The 15,459-nt window shown below is 34.8% G+C and overlaps 2 protein-coding genes across 2 annotated transcripts in view; both read right to left on the bottom strand.

The window, feature by feature from the left end:
- The window catches only part of Ipo11 (importin 11), a 205,125-nt gene that overhangs the window by 36,116 nt on the left and 153,550 nt on the right, over positions 1-15,459 (bottom strand). The gene's annotated exons all lie outside the window — the stretch shown is intronic.
- Positions 12,245-14,984, bottom strand: Lrrc70 (leucine rich repeat containing 70). Its single transcript, XM_076857234.1, has 2 exons — positions 14,815-14,984; positions 12,245-13,292 (listed from the first exon to the last, which is right to left on the bottom strand). The coding sequence occupies exon 2, from the start codon at positions 13,270-13,272 to the stop codon at positions 12,433-12,435; it is 840 nt and encodes a 279-aa protein (XP_076713349.1). The 5' UTR covers positions 13,273-13,292; positions 14,815-14,984; the 3' UTR covers positions 12,245-12,432.

Below are 15,459 nucleotides of genomic sequence, written 5' to 3' on the forward strand. Positions count from 1 at the left end.
TTTAATCCTAAGTGCTTCAAGGAAACAAATGGGTATACTTGCTATTCCGGTCCCTTAAATATTAATTCTCTCTCCTTAAAAACTTTCAAGGACTATCAAAAGCCTTAGCAGGCTCTAGTAAACCCATCTTTCCAGAGTTGTAGTACATTGATCTGCCTTTTGCTGGTTTCAGGTAGTTAGGTCTCCATCTGCTGAATGGCAGGGTTCCTAATTTCAGCATATCAAACTACTCCTTTCTCCCTCCTCCATGATGTTCTTCCTCCTCTTGCTTTCACCTTCATCCACAAGTCCTTCATGAAACCTTCACTGACCACCCTCTGCCGGGGTCCAGCCCTGGTGGGGGGAGAGGGTCCAGGGGTCCTGAAGGAGGAGTGGCGTTGGCAAAAGAAGAAGAGTTGGGACGACAGATTGCAAGTTACCAGCAGCCTCCAGAAGAAAATCTGCTGCCCCTAGAAGGACCTTTATTTTCATACCTTTTTACAGGTGTTTTTTTCGGGAAGTTAATGGATAGCTTTAAAGCCTGAAACTTCTTTGATTTACATGATTTCAAGAATTACAATCTTTTCTGACATATATTGATTGATTACCTAAGATATGGATACATTGTACAAAATGTTTTTTATAACCTTAGCCAATCATGATTAAGCTTTTACATTTTCACCTCAATCACTAAGTGCTAGGTGACACAACTAGACTACATGTCTCTGGACCTATTATTCACTTCTAACTTTAAAGCATACTTATAATTATTTCATTAACTTTAAAGCAAACTTATGATTATTGGTAAGCTTTCTTACTTCTAAACTAAAAGCCCAGGAAAACACACTCAAAATAGTGAAAGTCTATTACTTAAAAGCCTACTATAAAAAGCCTAAAATATATCTATATTAATTTTACATTACTCTATTTTTAATTTCCAAGGTAATTTTCTTTTTTCATATAACCTATTTATACTGCTTTCTTACAGAGATTCCTTGATCCGTGGTCAAAGCACACCAACTCTTATGTCTTTGTAATCTTTAACTATAAAGGGCAGGCTTTACACCTCAACCCATTTGTCATTTATATTAACCATGTGTTTTCCATTTTCATCATAAATTTCTATGTAAGGCAAAGGAGGGTGTGTTGGTGGAGGGGGGCGGGAATGTATTTTTATTAGCCTCTTGTCCTCGAGGGGGATACCATAAGCTACATACAGTGTCCTTGCACTGTTGGCACAGCAATTGTTTTTCTGTAGCTAGGCTGTTGTACAGGTTGTGGCTGCAGGATGGGGCTGGGGGTTGGGGATTAGTGTAAACTGTTAACCATGGAATAAATATTTCTTGATACTTAGGTTTGAGGAATAACACTATTGTTTGTATCCTTAAAGATATTGAAACGCACTTCATGGCATGTCTCAATTGTATCCTTGGTTTCATTCTGGGAATTTTCCTACAATCTCAGACAATACGTACTTTTATTATTGATTGATATATGCCCTGTTATCCATATCATGAGTATCATAAATAAAACACCTAACATTCCCGATGGTTCCTTTTTCCAGTTGGTGCGGCCCTGCTGCAGCATCCCCCACGCTGTGACCCTGTTAGACAGAGGGTACAGGAACACCTTCACCAACCCTCTATCACATGATTGAGCACTCTTGACTTTGGATTTCCAATAATACAAAACTTTGGTGCTACTCACTTGACATGCAATTCGTAACATCTTTCATACCTCTTTTTTCTAACATCCTTTAATTTTTTAGGATTGCTCTACCTAAAATTATGAATAACTTGAAGAAGAGTCTATGTGTTGTATGTATACATACACATGTATATAGATAGATATATAGATATTTTCCCTCCACACAGGGTAACATTATGTATAATGTTAACACTCAATAAATAATTAAGGCAATTAATGATTCCAAAAGCCTGAAAACTGCCCTATTGTTTTCTTTTTTAGTTTATTTTTACTTCAATTTTAAATTACAGGTCTGGATAGCCAAGTTGTAGATAACAGATATTACAACTGATAACACTAGACTTGAGCCAAGAGTGTGTCAGAAATCTATTTTTGAAACATTCATTTTAAAAACTGCAAGGGAAGAACATGATTTTAAAAACTACAAGGGAAGAATATCAAGGAGAAAAGACAGAAAAATGGAAAGAAAAACCAAAGGGAAACTTTTCTTCCTACTTGTCATACTGTGGCTTTTCTTACTTGTTTCATATATTATTATTCTCATAGACACGAATTACAAACATGCTACAAAAAGAACACAGACCTTTTTACTACTGCTGTAATTTTAGGTTTTTTTTTTTTTTTTTTTGTTGTTGTTGTTTGTTTGTTTTACCCACAGTGTTGGGGATTAAACCCAGGACCTTGCACTTGCTAAACAAGCATTCTACCACTGGACAATACCCTCAGCCACAACACAACACATGCCATTGTAAACATTTGCTTGTTTTGTTCTTCAAGTACAATTAGCCCTCTTTATCTGCAGGTCCCACATCTATGGACTCAGCTAACCATAAATCAAACGATTGGGGAAAAGAACTGCACCTGTACTGAATATATACAGATTTATTAGTGTTGTTATTAGTGTTATTAGTGTTCTTAAACAATACAGTAAAAATGATCATTTAGATAGCATTTATATTATGTTAAGTATTAAAAGTAATCTAAGAAATGATTTAAAGTATATGGAAGGATATGTATAGATTATATGCAAATACTATATTATTTTACATAAGATATTTGAGCCTTATACATCCACAGGGGTCCTGGAAAATCCCCCCTGGATACCAAACTATTATGTGATAAATTACACTCAGAAAATAAAGACAATTTAATCATTTAAAGATCCCAAAAGATTGAGAATGACCCTCACATCATTTAAACCAATTCCACATCATTTTTTTCCAGTCAGGTGCACATGAATAATTAGTTCTTACATCTTATTTTAGTATTTCTTAAAATTATGGCTTTTCAGGCATTTTCAGGGTATATAATAAAATATATAGCTAGAGTATGTGAAATACAGAAATAACAGAGCGATTTTTTCTTGCTTATGAAAACAGTGTAATAATCAATCATCTGTTTACTCAGATGATTTGAAAAAATAACAAAACCACAGTGGCTTAAAATTATTTCTCTTGTATCATTATGAACTCAAACTACAGGTCAAAAATTAAATGTCTGTACAAAGCCAAAACAAAATTTTCAATTCCCAAGGCACAACTAATTGAAATCTTATAACAGTCATTTGGTTAGCTTCAATAATAAATATTAGACTGAATGTGAACAGGTTTCCAATTTCTATTTGTCCAGTTTTTATCAGTATTTTTCTATTGAGTATTTTATATTCCCATTTTTTAGATAACTATCCCATCATAATAGGGTATTGGTCTTAAATTCTCCTCTATAAGTGGAGAATAAGTGATGGTTTTATATATTTATATCAAGTCTTTATCTCCATGGTCCTGAGAGAAGAATAGGTAGGCAGAAACACAAATAAAAATTTCAATGAATTTTTAAGAAGTTTTGCAAGCTAAAATTGATAATGGAACAGTCTTTCATAGTAGCAGGCCCAAGAAAGGAAAAAAATCATTATTAGAATTTTCTTTGACCTAACATGACCATTATTATACTAATTACAAATCACACATAATTAATACTTGAAGTTGTTTTTGCACTACTGTATCTTAAACATAAGAAGTTCAATGAAATTAGGGTAATTTAAGAAAATAAGCAAGTTTGAGGGCACTAAAAGTTACAACCAAATAAAGTACTCTCTTAACTGTGTGTCTCTGCTTTTATCACTCAATAGGATTAAGCAAAGAACAGCAGTTTATTGAAAGAGTCAAAGATTTATCCTGATTTATGAGTCTTACTGCAGAATTTCTATGGCCTCAGAGATTATAAAAAGTGGTTAACATTTACATTAAAATTAGCCCCCCCCCCTTTAGATATTTTCCAGGACCTAGACTACAAATACTCTTGTTACCTAAATGGAAACATTCTTTCTATACAGTGTTTCTCTTCATGAACATGAAAAAGCATATTAACAAACTTAGGTCAACTATTCCTGCAATTACCTGGATTTTTTATATTAAAGAATGTGTTTCTGTTCGTGCATCATAAATGTTGTAGATTGTCAAATACAAGCTATACAATAAATAATTACAAGATAATCACAAAGATATACTTTCAGAACAAACTTAAATAGTCAACTATTCTATTATTAAAGGTATATGAAAAGGTGCTTGCAGTTTGGGAATGAATTACTGAGAAGTCCTATATGTCACATAGCTCAGACCAAAATAAGGGCAATGTGCTCTAGAAAACAGTACATAATTATGGGACTTGAACAAATATGAAGACACTGATATCAACAACTGGTAAGAAACTACTCATCAATGAAGCATAAGATGACAGCTTTAAAGTTTAAAAAAAAAAGTCTAAAAGTTTAAGCAGAAGACAATAGTTTTAAAGTTTAAAAAAATTGGTAAGAAGCTTTTGAATATAATGATAAGATAAATCTCTCTCTAAAGTAATATTTTACATTATTTAAAAATTGTGAAATTAAGGTAACAACTTCATATAACAGAAATTTGCTCCAAAAGCTTATTAATTTTCTAATAGGGAAAATGGGTGATCATCTTGTAGTTAGATCTGCCTTTTAGAAGTTTTCTGGCAAATTCCTCCTATATACTGCAAGCACATTCGATACTCTTTCTCTGGGGTCTGGAACCCTAAGTACATCTGTATGCTCTCTCATCCACTATTGGTATCTCACAAATATCTCAAACTCAAGATCTCCAACACCAAACTACGAGTGCCTCCCCAACAAAAAACAAACAGAAAATCAAACCAGGCCCTCCTTTCAACTTTCCTTATCTGAGTAATGAACATCCCTAATGACCTAGGCAATCAAGCCAAAAATCTGAAATTCAGTTTTTTCTTCTCATTTATCCAAAATTCGATTCATCATCAAATTCTGACAAATTGACCTCTGAATTTTTTTGTTTGTTTCCATTTCTCCATATTCCTACTACTATCACTGTTGTAACAAGCCAATTCAGTCTCAGGTTTGAACTCCTACATAACTTCCAAATAGGGAACCTTCCAATCATGGCTTCCTCTAAAACATTCTCTAGAGAGTAGACCACAGAGCTCTTCTGTGAAATCTGAATACATCTTTCTCTTGCCTTCAATAACTTTCCCTTACATTTTTTAAAATATATATTTTTTAGTTGCGGATGGACACAATACCTTTATGTTATTTACTTATTTATATGTGGTGCTGACGATGAAACCCAGGGCCTCATGCATACTAGGTGAGCGCTCTACCACTGAGGCACAACCCCAGCTCCAGCTTTTCCTTACATTTTAAAATAAAATCAAAACCTCTAAGGGTAGTTTAGTCATTCCTGCCTGATCTGGCTCCTGCTAAGCTCTCTCTGACCTTGTCTAACCTTACTGCTACTCAGCTTTGCCAGCTCTTTTCCACATACACTTTCTGCTTCCGGGCTTTCACAGGGGCTTTCCATCTACTGAGAATTCTACTGCCTGAATTTACCTTGTTAGTTGTATTTACAATAAAAACAAAACTATATGTGGGTATGGTCCTGATTCTAGATGTTGTCTAAGGAGGCTTTAAGAGATGCAAAATTTTATCTAATAACACGAAATAAGAGATTTATTTTTAGGTTAATTAAGAATAGGGGTTTGGAAAGCCATAATAAAACGAAATTAGACCATAAAAAAGGTTTGATCTTCAGTGCCTCAAAGAAAATGTGAATTTAGGTATTAAGCTAGGGGAAAAAAAATATCTTAGAAAGTACCTAGCAAAAAGCAACAGTTTTTCCAAAGACACTGGCCCAAACTAAGAACAGGCTAGGACTGATGTACATGTACTGGAAACTCAATAGGCAGGGAAGGTAATGGAACCGACAACGGTAAAACTTAAGACAACATGTATATGATGTCCCCACGTTATTCAGGCAAGAAAAGCATTTCCTACTAAAATATAGAATTCTCTACTGTATCACATGATACCTTAAACCAGTCAGAAGCGATGAAGCAAGGAACATCTAGGTTAGCAGCAGGCACACCTATACATTCCTCTCATTCACACTGCCGTCACCAAAATTATTTCTCTAATAACCTACAAGCCTTTTCACCTTGTGCAGCCACACAAGCCTACTAGCTCCAGCTAAGTGATGACCAGAAATACAGGCACTTTAAAAAAGCAAAAAATATTATGCTCAAAATAGTGTAATAGGAAAAATTAAGACACATCACCTTGTTGCTATTGTTTTCATAGCTGTGAGGTCATTAAGGAACTAGATAATAATTTGAGAAAAGTGATTCATATTTCTCCATAGGTACATCCAGTAACAGAAAAAGACAAATATTTTTATAAGAAATGAAATGGATCAGCCGCAGAACCTTTGTGGAGACATTCTTGGTCAGAATTAATGTAGGATGGTAAAACCCTCTAATTACTGTTGTTAAATGTTTTGAAATGTATTTGATTTTTTGAAAAGTGATGATAAATGTTTTAAAATAAAATGTATTTGAAATTGAGAAAATTTCTGACACTTTGAATGATCCTATTGTTACTGAATGCAAAAAGATATCATTTGCAAAATAAATGTATAGATGGGGGGGGGGAATGAAATGGATCTCTTGAGAGAAAAAAAAAGTAACTGTTCAGTGGGAGACGGGTATAAAGTCTAATGGCAAGCAGAACAGCCTTCTGTTTTACTGTACATACCTCACTCTGCTTCCTCTTAGCGAAGGAGCACATCACAAGTTCATATGTATGGCCTATATTCAATGACAGAGGTAAGTAAAGGAGCTGGATCCTTGTAACAAGGTCCAAATAGGACATGGGAAAGTACGTGAAGGAACAACTTGGTAGGGAGTCCCAAAGTTACTTTTCAGCAGCTCAAAAGTCCCCTAAGGCCCAGTGTGGTAGCACAGGCCTATAATCCCAGTGGCTCAACAGGTTTACTGAAAGCCAGCCTCAGCAAAGTGGTGAGGCACTAAGCAATTTAGTGAGACCTTGTCTCAAAATAGGGATGGGGGGATATGGTTCAATGGCTAAGTGGTTCTTTAGTTCAATCGCTGGTCTCCACCCTACTCCCTAAGAAAAAAGGCCCCCTAAGTTTTCTTCTCCCATATTTGCATAATAAAGACATATAAAAGATCTTCCTGTTATGTGCTGCTGTGTGGTTGAGTAAAAATGTCCTTCCTACTCACATGTTGATCCACCTTTACTTCAAAACGTAAGTATTTAGAAGTTTATATATGTAACTCATAAGCTCAAGAAATGTCTACTTCTATGTTATGTTGAATGTTTATCTCTTGACTTGAGTGGTGGCTACACAGGTATATCTGTTTCTAAATGGGACTTATAGAAGTTAAAAAGTTATTTCTCTATTCTATTACTACTTCTTCTAGTACTGGAAGGACTCCCCCAAACCAAAACTACAGGGCAACAGGAAAAAGAATAAAAATCAATTATAGATTCAAAAGACCCAGATGGCTATAAGGCAGTATTAATCATCAAGTAACTTGAAACTTAAAATATAAATAAGAAAATTCAGAACTCTGAGTGAAAAGTTAGGTACAACAAAGAGGTACACATACAATTTCTTTCCCTGTAAATTCTACACAATTTCCTCACTCTCTCACAGTGTCTCCCCTTACCTCTCTCCACCACCTAGTCTTCAGCTATCAAAACACTGGCAATCAGAAGACCATGAGATACCCTGGTCTTCTTTCCCTCCATCACCTGTGATCATCTTCTACTTCTTGGTCATTGCTGTTGAAGTTCCTATCTCACACCACTGATGCCCTCACCAACAATTATTGCCAAATGGTTCTGATAGGAAGATGTTACAAGTTCCCAGTTACTCCAGAAGTAAAAGATGGTTTTTTGAAATTCCACACAAAATTATGTTACTACACACATTTTAATTTGTGCTGTAAATAAATGGCAGTGAGTTCTATCCTTGTCATTTGTTACATGGGAAAAAGACTGCCTGAAATTTTTACCACCATTTATAATAATCAATGGGAAAAATGTATTCGGTATTTTAAAAAAATCCTTTTGAAACACAATTATTTTGTTTGTTTATTTATTTACTTGGTACCGGGGATTGAACCCAGGGGTGCAAATTACACAACCAAAAATTATACAACCATTGAGCCACATCCTCAGCCCATTTTTACTTTTGAGACATTTTTACACTTGCTAAGTTGCTGAAGCTGGCCTAGAACTAGAGATCCTCCTGCCTCAGCCCCCTGATCTGCTGGGATTACAGGCATATGTAATTGTGCCCCAGACTGAAATAAAATCACTTGAAATTACAGCCTGTATATTCCTGGAAGCTCTAATTTAAATAAACGTTAATAGGTGGTAGAGATAAGAACTTGTAATAAATGGTAGAGAAATACAGAAATCTAAAGAGGAGTAAGCTTTTTTGCCTACATTCCCCCCAGAACAGGGGTTGAATCCAGCAGTGCTCTAACACTGAGCTGTAGCCCCAGCCCTTTTACTTTGAGACAGGGTCTCCTGCCAAGTTGCCAAGGCTGGGCTCAAACTTGCTATTCTCCTGCCTCAGGCTCCCTAGTCACTGGGATTACAGTCATGGACCACCACCACCACACCAGCCAAGAAGGGTAAGCATCTATAGCTATATTAATTTAGATTCTTATTTGGTTTTAACTTAGCTGATTTTTTTTTTTTTTTGTACCAGGGATTGAATCCAGGGACACTCAACCATTGAGCCACACCCCCAACCCTTGGAGACAGGGACTCACTAAAGTGCTAAGGCTGACTTTGGGCTTGCAATTCTTTTGCTTCAGCCTCCTGAATTGCTTGGATTACAGGCATGTGCCACCAAACCTGGCATAGCTGCTCAAATCTTGAAGCAGTAAAATACAGAAATTATAACACAAAAATTCCACAAATAACTTCAACTACCTCTTCAATTTTTAAACTGAAAATATCAAACAATAGTAAAATGTGAACTAGCTACTATTTTAGAAAGAGATTACGTGCTGTCAAAATCTGAAATGAACATTGAATGAATATCACTGGGTATAATTACAGCTCCACATATAAATTATTATTAATACAATTACAGTTTTTTTTAGCTTAGTCTAAATTAAATGCTATATATAAAAACCAAAAATGGATAAATTTACTGAATAATCTTCTTTAATTTGGAAATTTTAAGATCAAGATAAATACTTTGTTATATGGATTTTCCCTGACTTCAAATAGCCAGCTATGTTGTTCCTGAACATCTTTAATAAGAGGATCTGATTTAAGTAATAAGGAATGGGGGAGCACAGAGAGGGTTTTTACCTTTCACTTTATATGCTTTGGTATTATTTGAATTTGTTCCCAATAAACATTACTTTTAGTAATTAAATAAAAAATAAGTTAGGTGCAGTGGTACACACCTGTAATCCCAGCAACTCAGGAGACAGAGGCAGGAGGATTGCAAATTCAATGCCAGCCTCAGCAACTTAGTGAGACCCGGTCTCAATAAAAAGTAAACAGGGCTTGGGATGTAGTTCAGTGGTATTGCACCCTGGCTTCTATCACTAGTAATGGAGAAAAAAATTGGAATTGTAGGAGCTGGGAGAATATAACAAAAAAAAAAAAAAAAAGAAATATATCATTAAAAATAGTTTTCAAGCTGAAATAAAAAAAATCACTTTCTTTTACAAAGAAACAAACAACAACAAAAAAAAGATTTAAAATAAATTTACATTTTCTGCTGAAATTACAAATAAGGGTAAAGCTGTAAGTTAGGGAGAGAACAGCACAACAATTTTTTTTTTTTTAATATTTATTTTTTAGTTTTCGGCGGACAAAACAGCTTTGTTTGTATGTGGTGCTGAGGATCGAACCCAGGCCGCACGCATGCCAGGCGAGCGCGCTACCGCTTGAGCCACATCCCCAGCTCCACAACAATGTTTTGAAAATATTCTGGAGTCAGAGGTGGTCAGTGTTTCCAATTTCTAATGGACCTGAAAACCATCGCTCAGCTTCTGTTTTTCTCTGAATATCTTAATGCAGTGGCTCTCAACAACTGGTCCTCAGACTAGCAACATCAAAAAACTTGCTAAATTGCAATCTCACATGCCCACTCTACACCTACCAAAACAGGAACTCTGGAAGGAGCTAGGATGCGGCAAGTAGTAAACTGTGCTTTATTTAACAAGGCTTAAGGGTGATGTTGAGAGCCAATGTCTTCAGGTACATTGTACAACAAAACACCCACCTTCTTATAATTATTTCCATTTCACAATATAAACTAAAATCATCACTTAGTTTAGGCACTTCTAGATTCAGACTGATTTCATATGAATGGTATTAACTTTTAATAACAAAAAATAAAAATTGGACAAAAGAAGAACAACAATCATTTAAGATATGCTTAAGAAGAAATTTTGTAAGTGCCTATTTGTCATTCAGATCACTATTAGTAAATGTGGGCACTTACTATATGCTTAATATACCAGAGTACTATATAAGTATAAATTATGCTAACAGAGAAAAAGATTACATTAAGTGAATGACTTCAATTACCATCTACATTAAAGATTCTCAATTGGGGCTAATGTTCCTGGGAACTCTTTTATTATCTTCTACAAAGCCTTATTTTTCCCCATTTACCTGTCTCTCAAAATCATGGTCTAAGTGGTTTTGGTTACTGTAAAGCGTGTATCATTTCCTTTCAGTATACTGGATGATGGCACTACTAGCCTTTACCAAATATACCTATATCCTGAACTTCTGCTTGCTAGATATTTCCACTTAGCCATTTAATATGAACCTAATCTATCTACAACTCAACTAATTATCTTGTTCCACCTGTATCTTCATTGCCCTTGTTTCCTTAGCTCAGTGAAAGGAGCAAAAAATAGCCTAAGCCAAATGTCTAACAGCTTTGGCTTTTCCCTCATCCACCACTCCTCAATAATTGCCAAGGCAGATTATTTCACATCCAAAGTTCTCCATCTATCTATCCATCCTTGCTGCCACTATATTGATTTAGGCCTCCAGCACCTTCACCCCGGATTAATGATTTAGATTCTGTCTTCACTGTTTAAAATGCTCAATGGCTCCCAGTTGACCTCAGAATAAAATATTAAAATAGCCTGTATCATTTGATCTCTCTCCCCCACAGATCTTATCCTCCATTCATTCAACTCTAACTGTATTGAATTTTAGTTCCTTAAAAGCACCATTCTTCCTCTTTCTTTACTTCAGATCCAGTGTTATTTAGCTCTCTTTACTCACCTAATTTCTATTTATTCTTCATGATCCAGTTTTTTGGGAGTTTTTTTGTTTGTTTTGGTACCAGAGATTGAACTCGGGGAACTTGACCACTGAGCCACATCTCCAGCCCTATTTTGTATTTTATTTGGCGCCTCACTTCTGCTGAGGCTGGCTTTGACCTTGCATTCCCTCTGTCTCAGCCTCCCAAGCCACTGAGATTACAGGTGTGTGACACTGCATCTAGCTCATGATCCAGTTTTGTTGATGCTTTTCTCAAAAAGCCATCTCTAATCTTCACATATTAAATCTAATAACATTCTTCAAGTACAATACTTACCATATTATACAATAACTATGCACATTTCCTTTTTTTAAAAAATAGCTTTTTAAATTGTCAATAGACAATTATTTTGTTTATAAAATTATAAAATTATTTTATTTATTTATAAGTGGTGCTGGGAATCGAATCCAGTGCCTCACACATACTAGGCAGGTGCTCTACCACTGAGTCACCACCCCAGACCACTATGCACATTCTCTAGATTTCAAGCTCTACCAGGAATAGAAACCATGTTGTTTTTTTTCATAATTATAATCCTAGCACCTACGCAGTAATATAGTATGAAATTAAAAACATCAGCTATAGTCAGACCTAAAGAGTATCACAAACTGTGAAAGCCTGGAACAATTACTTAAACTCTCTCTGCCTATTGTTTCCTTACCTGCAATATGGACAGTATAACCATATGTGAAGTAGTTAACATAGTGCTTGGTGCACAGAAATGTCAGCTACTAACATTACTTTGTACAGTATCTATCAAAGAAAATATCTGCTGAATAAATACACTATTCACAATGATTAAAATCATATATTTTAATAACACTAAACTCATATAATTCATGATATTTCCAAATAAAGCATATAATTCTACAAAGAGTTCGGTTTTATTTTTTTTTAATATTTATTTCTTAGTTGTAGTTGGACACAATATCTTTATTTTATTTATTTTATTTTTATGTGGTGCTGAGGATCGAACCCAGGGCCTTACATGTGCTAGGCAAGCGCTCTACCACTGAGCCACAATCCCAGCCCCCATGTGACACTGTCATTTTCTTAGTGCCAAAATTCAGCTGAGTTATAAAGTAGAATGTTCAAAGAGAATGACCTGTGCCTCACTTTCAGGAACAATTTGTTTATGAAGTTGAATCTGCTCTAAAGCAGGGCTTTCTGGAGAATTGGGGGAGGTATTACAAACTGAGGCACTTACATTATACCTTGCTGACTGATAAAAGCTATAATATTCAAGTCTATTTTCCTCTGAGTTTTCTGGTGCCTTTAGTTTTTGTTTAAATTGAACAACTTTGTAGATCAAAAAAATGATTAAAACACAAGCTAAGATAAAAAAAGTTAGCAGAATGTCAAAAGCCTCATTCAACTTCTCAACTTCTTGGGTACAAATTAGAGATGTCTTTCCTGACACTGAAGCAGTATCAATCCGTAGAGCACTGTTTTGTTCCAAGTTCAAGTTAACAGAAGAAGTAAGTTGTATTTGCACAGGCAGCACTGCAGTGGTCTCTAAAGGATTAGCAAAGGTATTTTCTTGAAAAAACCTATTGGCAGGTGAAGTACGAATTCGTTCCCAGAAAGTAACGCTCTCAGTCTCAATGTTTTCCAAATGTTTCCCATTTGTGGATACTTTATGCCAGGCCATCATTAATGCAGTGGTCTTGTGATGAACATGAAGAGGTTTTACAGCCCAAAGTCTGGATACATTTGTTGAAGACGGAATGCAATTTGTAATGTCAGTCCATTTAATGTAACGCAATGCTCTGCCACGCATGGATGGGGGATTCTGACAATAGATGTTTAGGGTAATGGAGGAAGATGCTAGCCAGTCTCGAAGGCCCAAAAGTGTGCAGTTACATTCCCAAGGATTAGAATTTGCCTGAAGATGAGTCAGTGAAGACAATGGCATAAAGACCCTTGGATGTATGTCTGTAAGATTATTAAATGACAGATTAAGGATCTTCAATCATTATCAATGCTGATTAATCTGTTTCTATCTAACTTAAGATAAATTAAATTCTTTAACAAGCTAAATGTGCCAGAATTTAAATTTTCTAAATAATTATGACTTAAGATCAAATATTTAAGATTATTAATTCCATTAAACCCATCCCTAGCAACATTTTTAATGCTTGAATTTTTCAGGAGGAGATACTCCAAGTTGTTAAGTCCTTTAAATGCAAAGGGCTGTATTGCTTCAATGGGGTTATGAGACAAAGAAAGTCTTTTAAGACTCTTAAGTATTTCAAAAGCATTTGATGGTACTTTCGTTAAATTATTACTTTCTAGATATAAACAATCAAGGTTTCCAAGATGTTGAAAACCTGAATCTGATATCCTCACTATTTTATTGTTTGATAAGCGAAGTATCCGCAGAGCAGCCATCCCAACAAAGGTAGCACTCCCGAGGACAGTGAGGTGATTCCTCTGTAGATTTAAATACTGAACTGAAATAAGATCATTAAACACTCCTCTAGGAACAAAAGATACTTGATTAGACTGTAAATGTAAACTACGAAGATTTGAAAGTCCCTTAAATATTCCTGGATCTAAGTGTTTTATTAAATTATTATTTAGATATAGAAAACAAAGACTTCCCAATTGAACAAAGGCTTTTGGATACACATACAGAATGCTAGAATTATCCAAATACAATGCTACAAGAGAATGAAGTCCTGTTAACTCACTTTCTCTTATATGAGACATATTATTTCCAGTCAGATACAGAAAAGCTGTACTTTCAGGAAAATTCTTAGGAATACTTGAAAGGCCTAAGTTACGGCAGTTTATTTGTCTCCCAGTGCAGAGCCGACAAACAGATGAACATCCAAGTATCTCTTTACAAAATAATAATACAAGATAACAGGTAACAAGCAGAAATAGTTGTAGGCAAGGCAGAGAAAACTGTAATCCACACATAGCCCTGTTCTTGATTTTTCTGTTCATATCAGAATTGGCTATAAAAAGAGAAGGTGAAACTGTAAATCATCAGAGTTCTTAAAATAAAAGTTTTGTAATACTAAAACTTTTGTACTCTAATTAGGATCAACCACCAATATATCACACCTTACTATGGGTGACAGTGTAAAATCATAAATGTTTAGAATATCTTCTAGAATAATTAACACCTCCAAGCCATTAACCTACTTTTTGACAAAATGATAATTCAAGTTTAATGAACTGTAAAATGTTTGCTGAGTTAATGTAAAATATTAGGACTGATCCTAACAAAGGTGACAAATGATGTAGAGAAGACAGTCTTGAATACATGTCCCTTTATCAAATTTAAAGTCCAACAGCAAATAAATTATAATGAAAATACATTATAGAACAAACACTTTAAAGTACAATTTTTCACAAACTAAATTATCTTTCATTCAGCTAAAGGCTATATTTAAATAAATAAATATTTATATTTAAATAAAAATATTTATATTTAAGTAAATCTTACCAAGAACAGGAAATTCACATTATTAACATCAGCTGAGTCAAATAACGGTTCTTTTTAAATCTGAAGAGCGACATTTCTAAACTCCATTTCTTTCTGTGCCATTGCTGACCTCCAGCCCTCCACTTTTTTTTAAAAGTCACAGTTTGCTCAGGAAACACCACTCTTCACATTGGTTCCTCTACACTCAGTGTGTAAAACAGAGGTTGCCATGGATACAGGAAACAGAGAGACAGGAAGTAATTTTATCTGTGTTTCAAAAGTATTGTTGAAAGGAAATCTCAGGAACTTATTTTTCAGAATGCATTTAGAGTTTTTCTAATGTATACACGTAAAATCCTCCCATAATTTAAAAATAAGAATTTTTTTAAAAAGGGTGATTTGCCAAACTTTAGATATTCAGATTCTAAATGTCAATAGGCTCTAGCTATCAACAACAGATAATCATTAGTGGAAAAAACAAGTTGAAGTAAGAAGTAAATGAGGTAATGATTCTTAGATTTAGAATAGTGAGTACGAGTGCTGTTACATTATATCTGTGCTCTTTTCCTAATTTTTCAAAACATGTTTGTGTGCAAAAAAACACTCTGCCAATTAGTACCTTAATATATTAAGGCATATGCAATGGGTTCCAAGAGGGATACCAAA

The sequence above is a fragment of the Callospermophilus lateralis genome, chromosome 5, assembly GCF_048772815.1.
Source record: "Callospermophilus lateralis isolate mCalLat2 chromosome 5, mCalLat2.hap1, whole genome shotgun sequence".
Classification (NCBI taxonomy): Eukaryota; Metazoa; Chordata; class Mammalia; order Rodentia; family Sciuridae; genus Callospermophilus; species Callospermophilus lateralis.

Bases quoted from the DNA above. Each gene is read 5' to 3' on its own strand.
- Lrrc70 (XM_076857234.1), bottom strand. From the start codon at position 13,272: ATGCCATTGTCTTCACTGACTCATCTTCAGGCAAATTCTAATCCTTGG.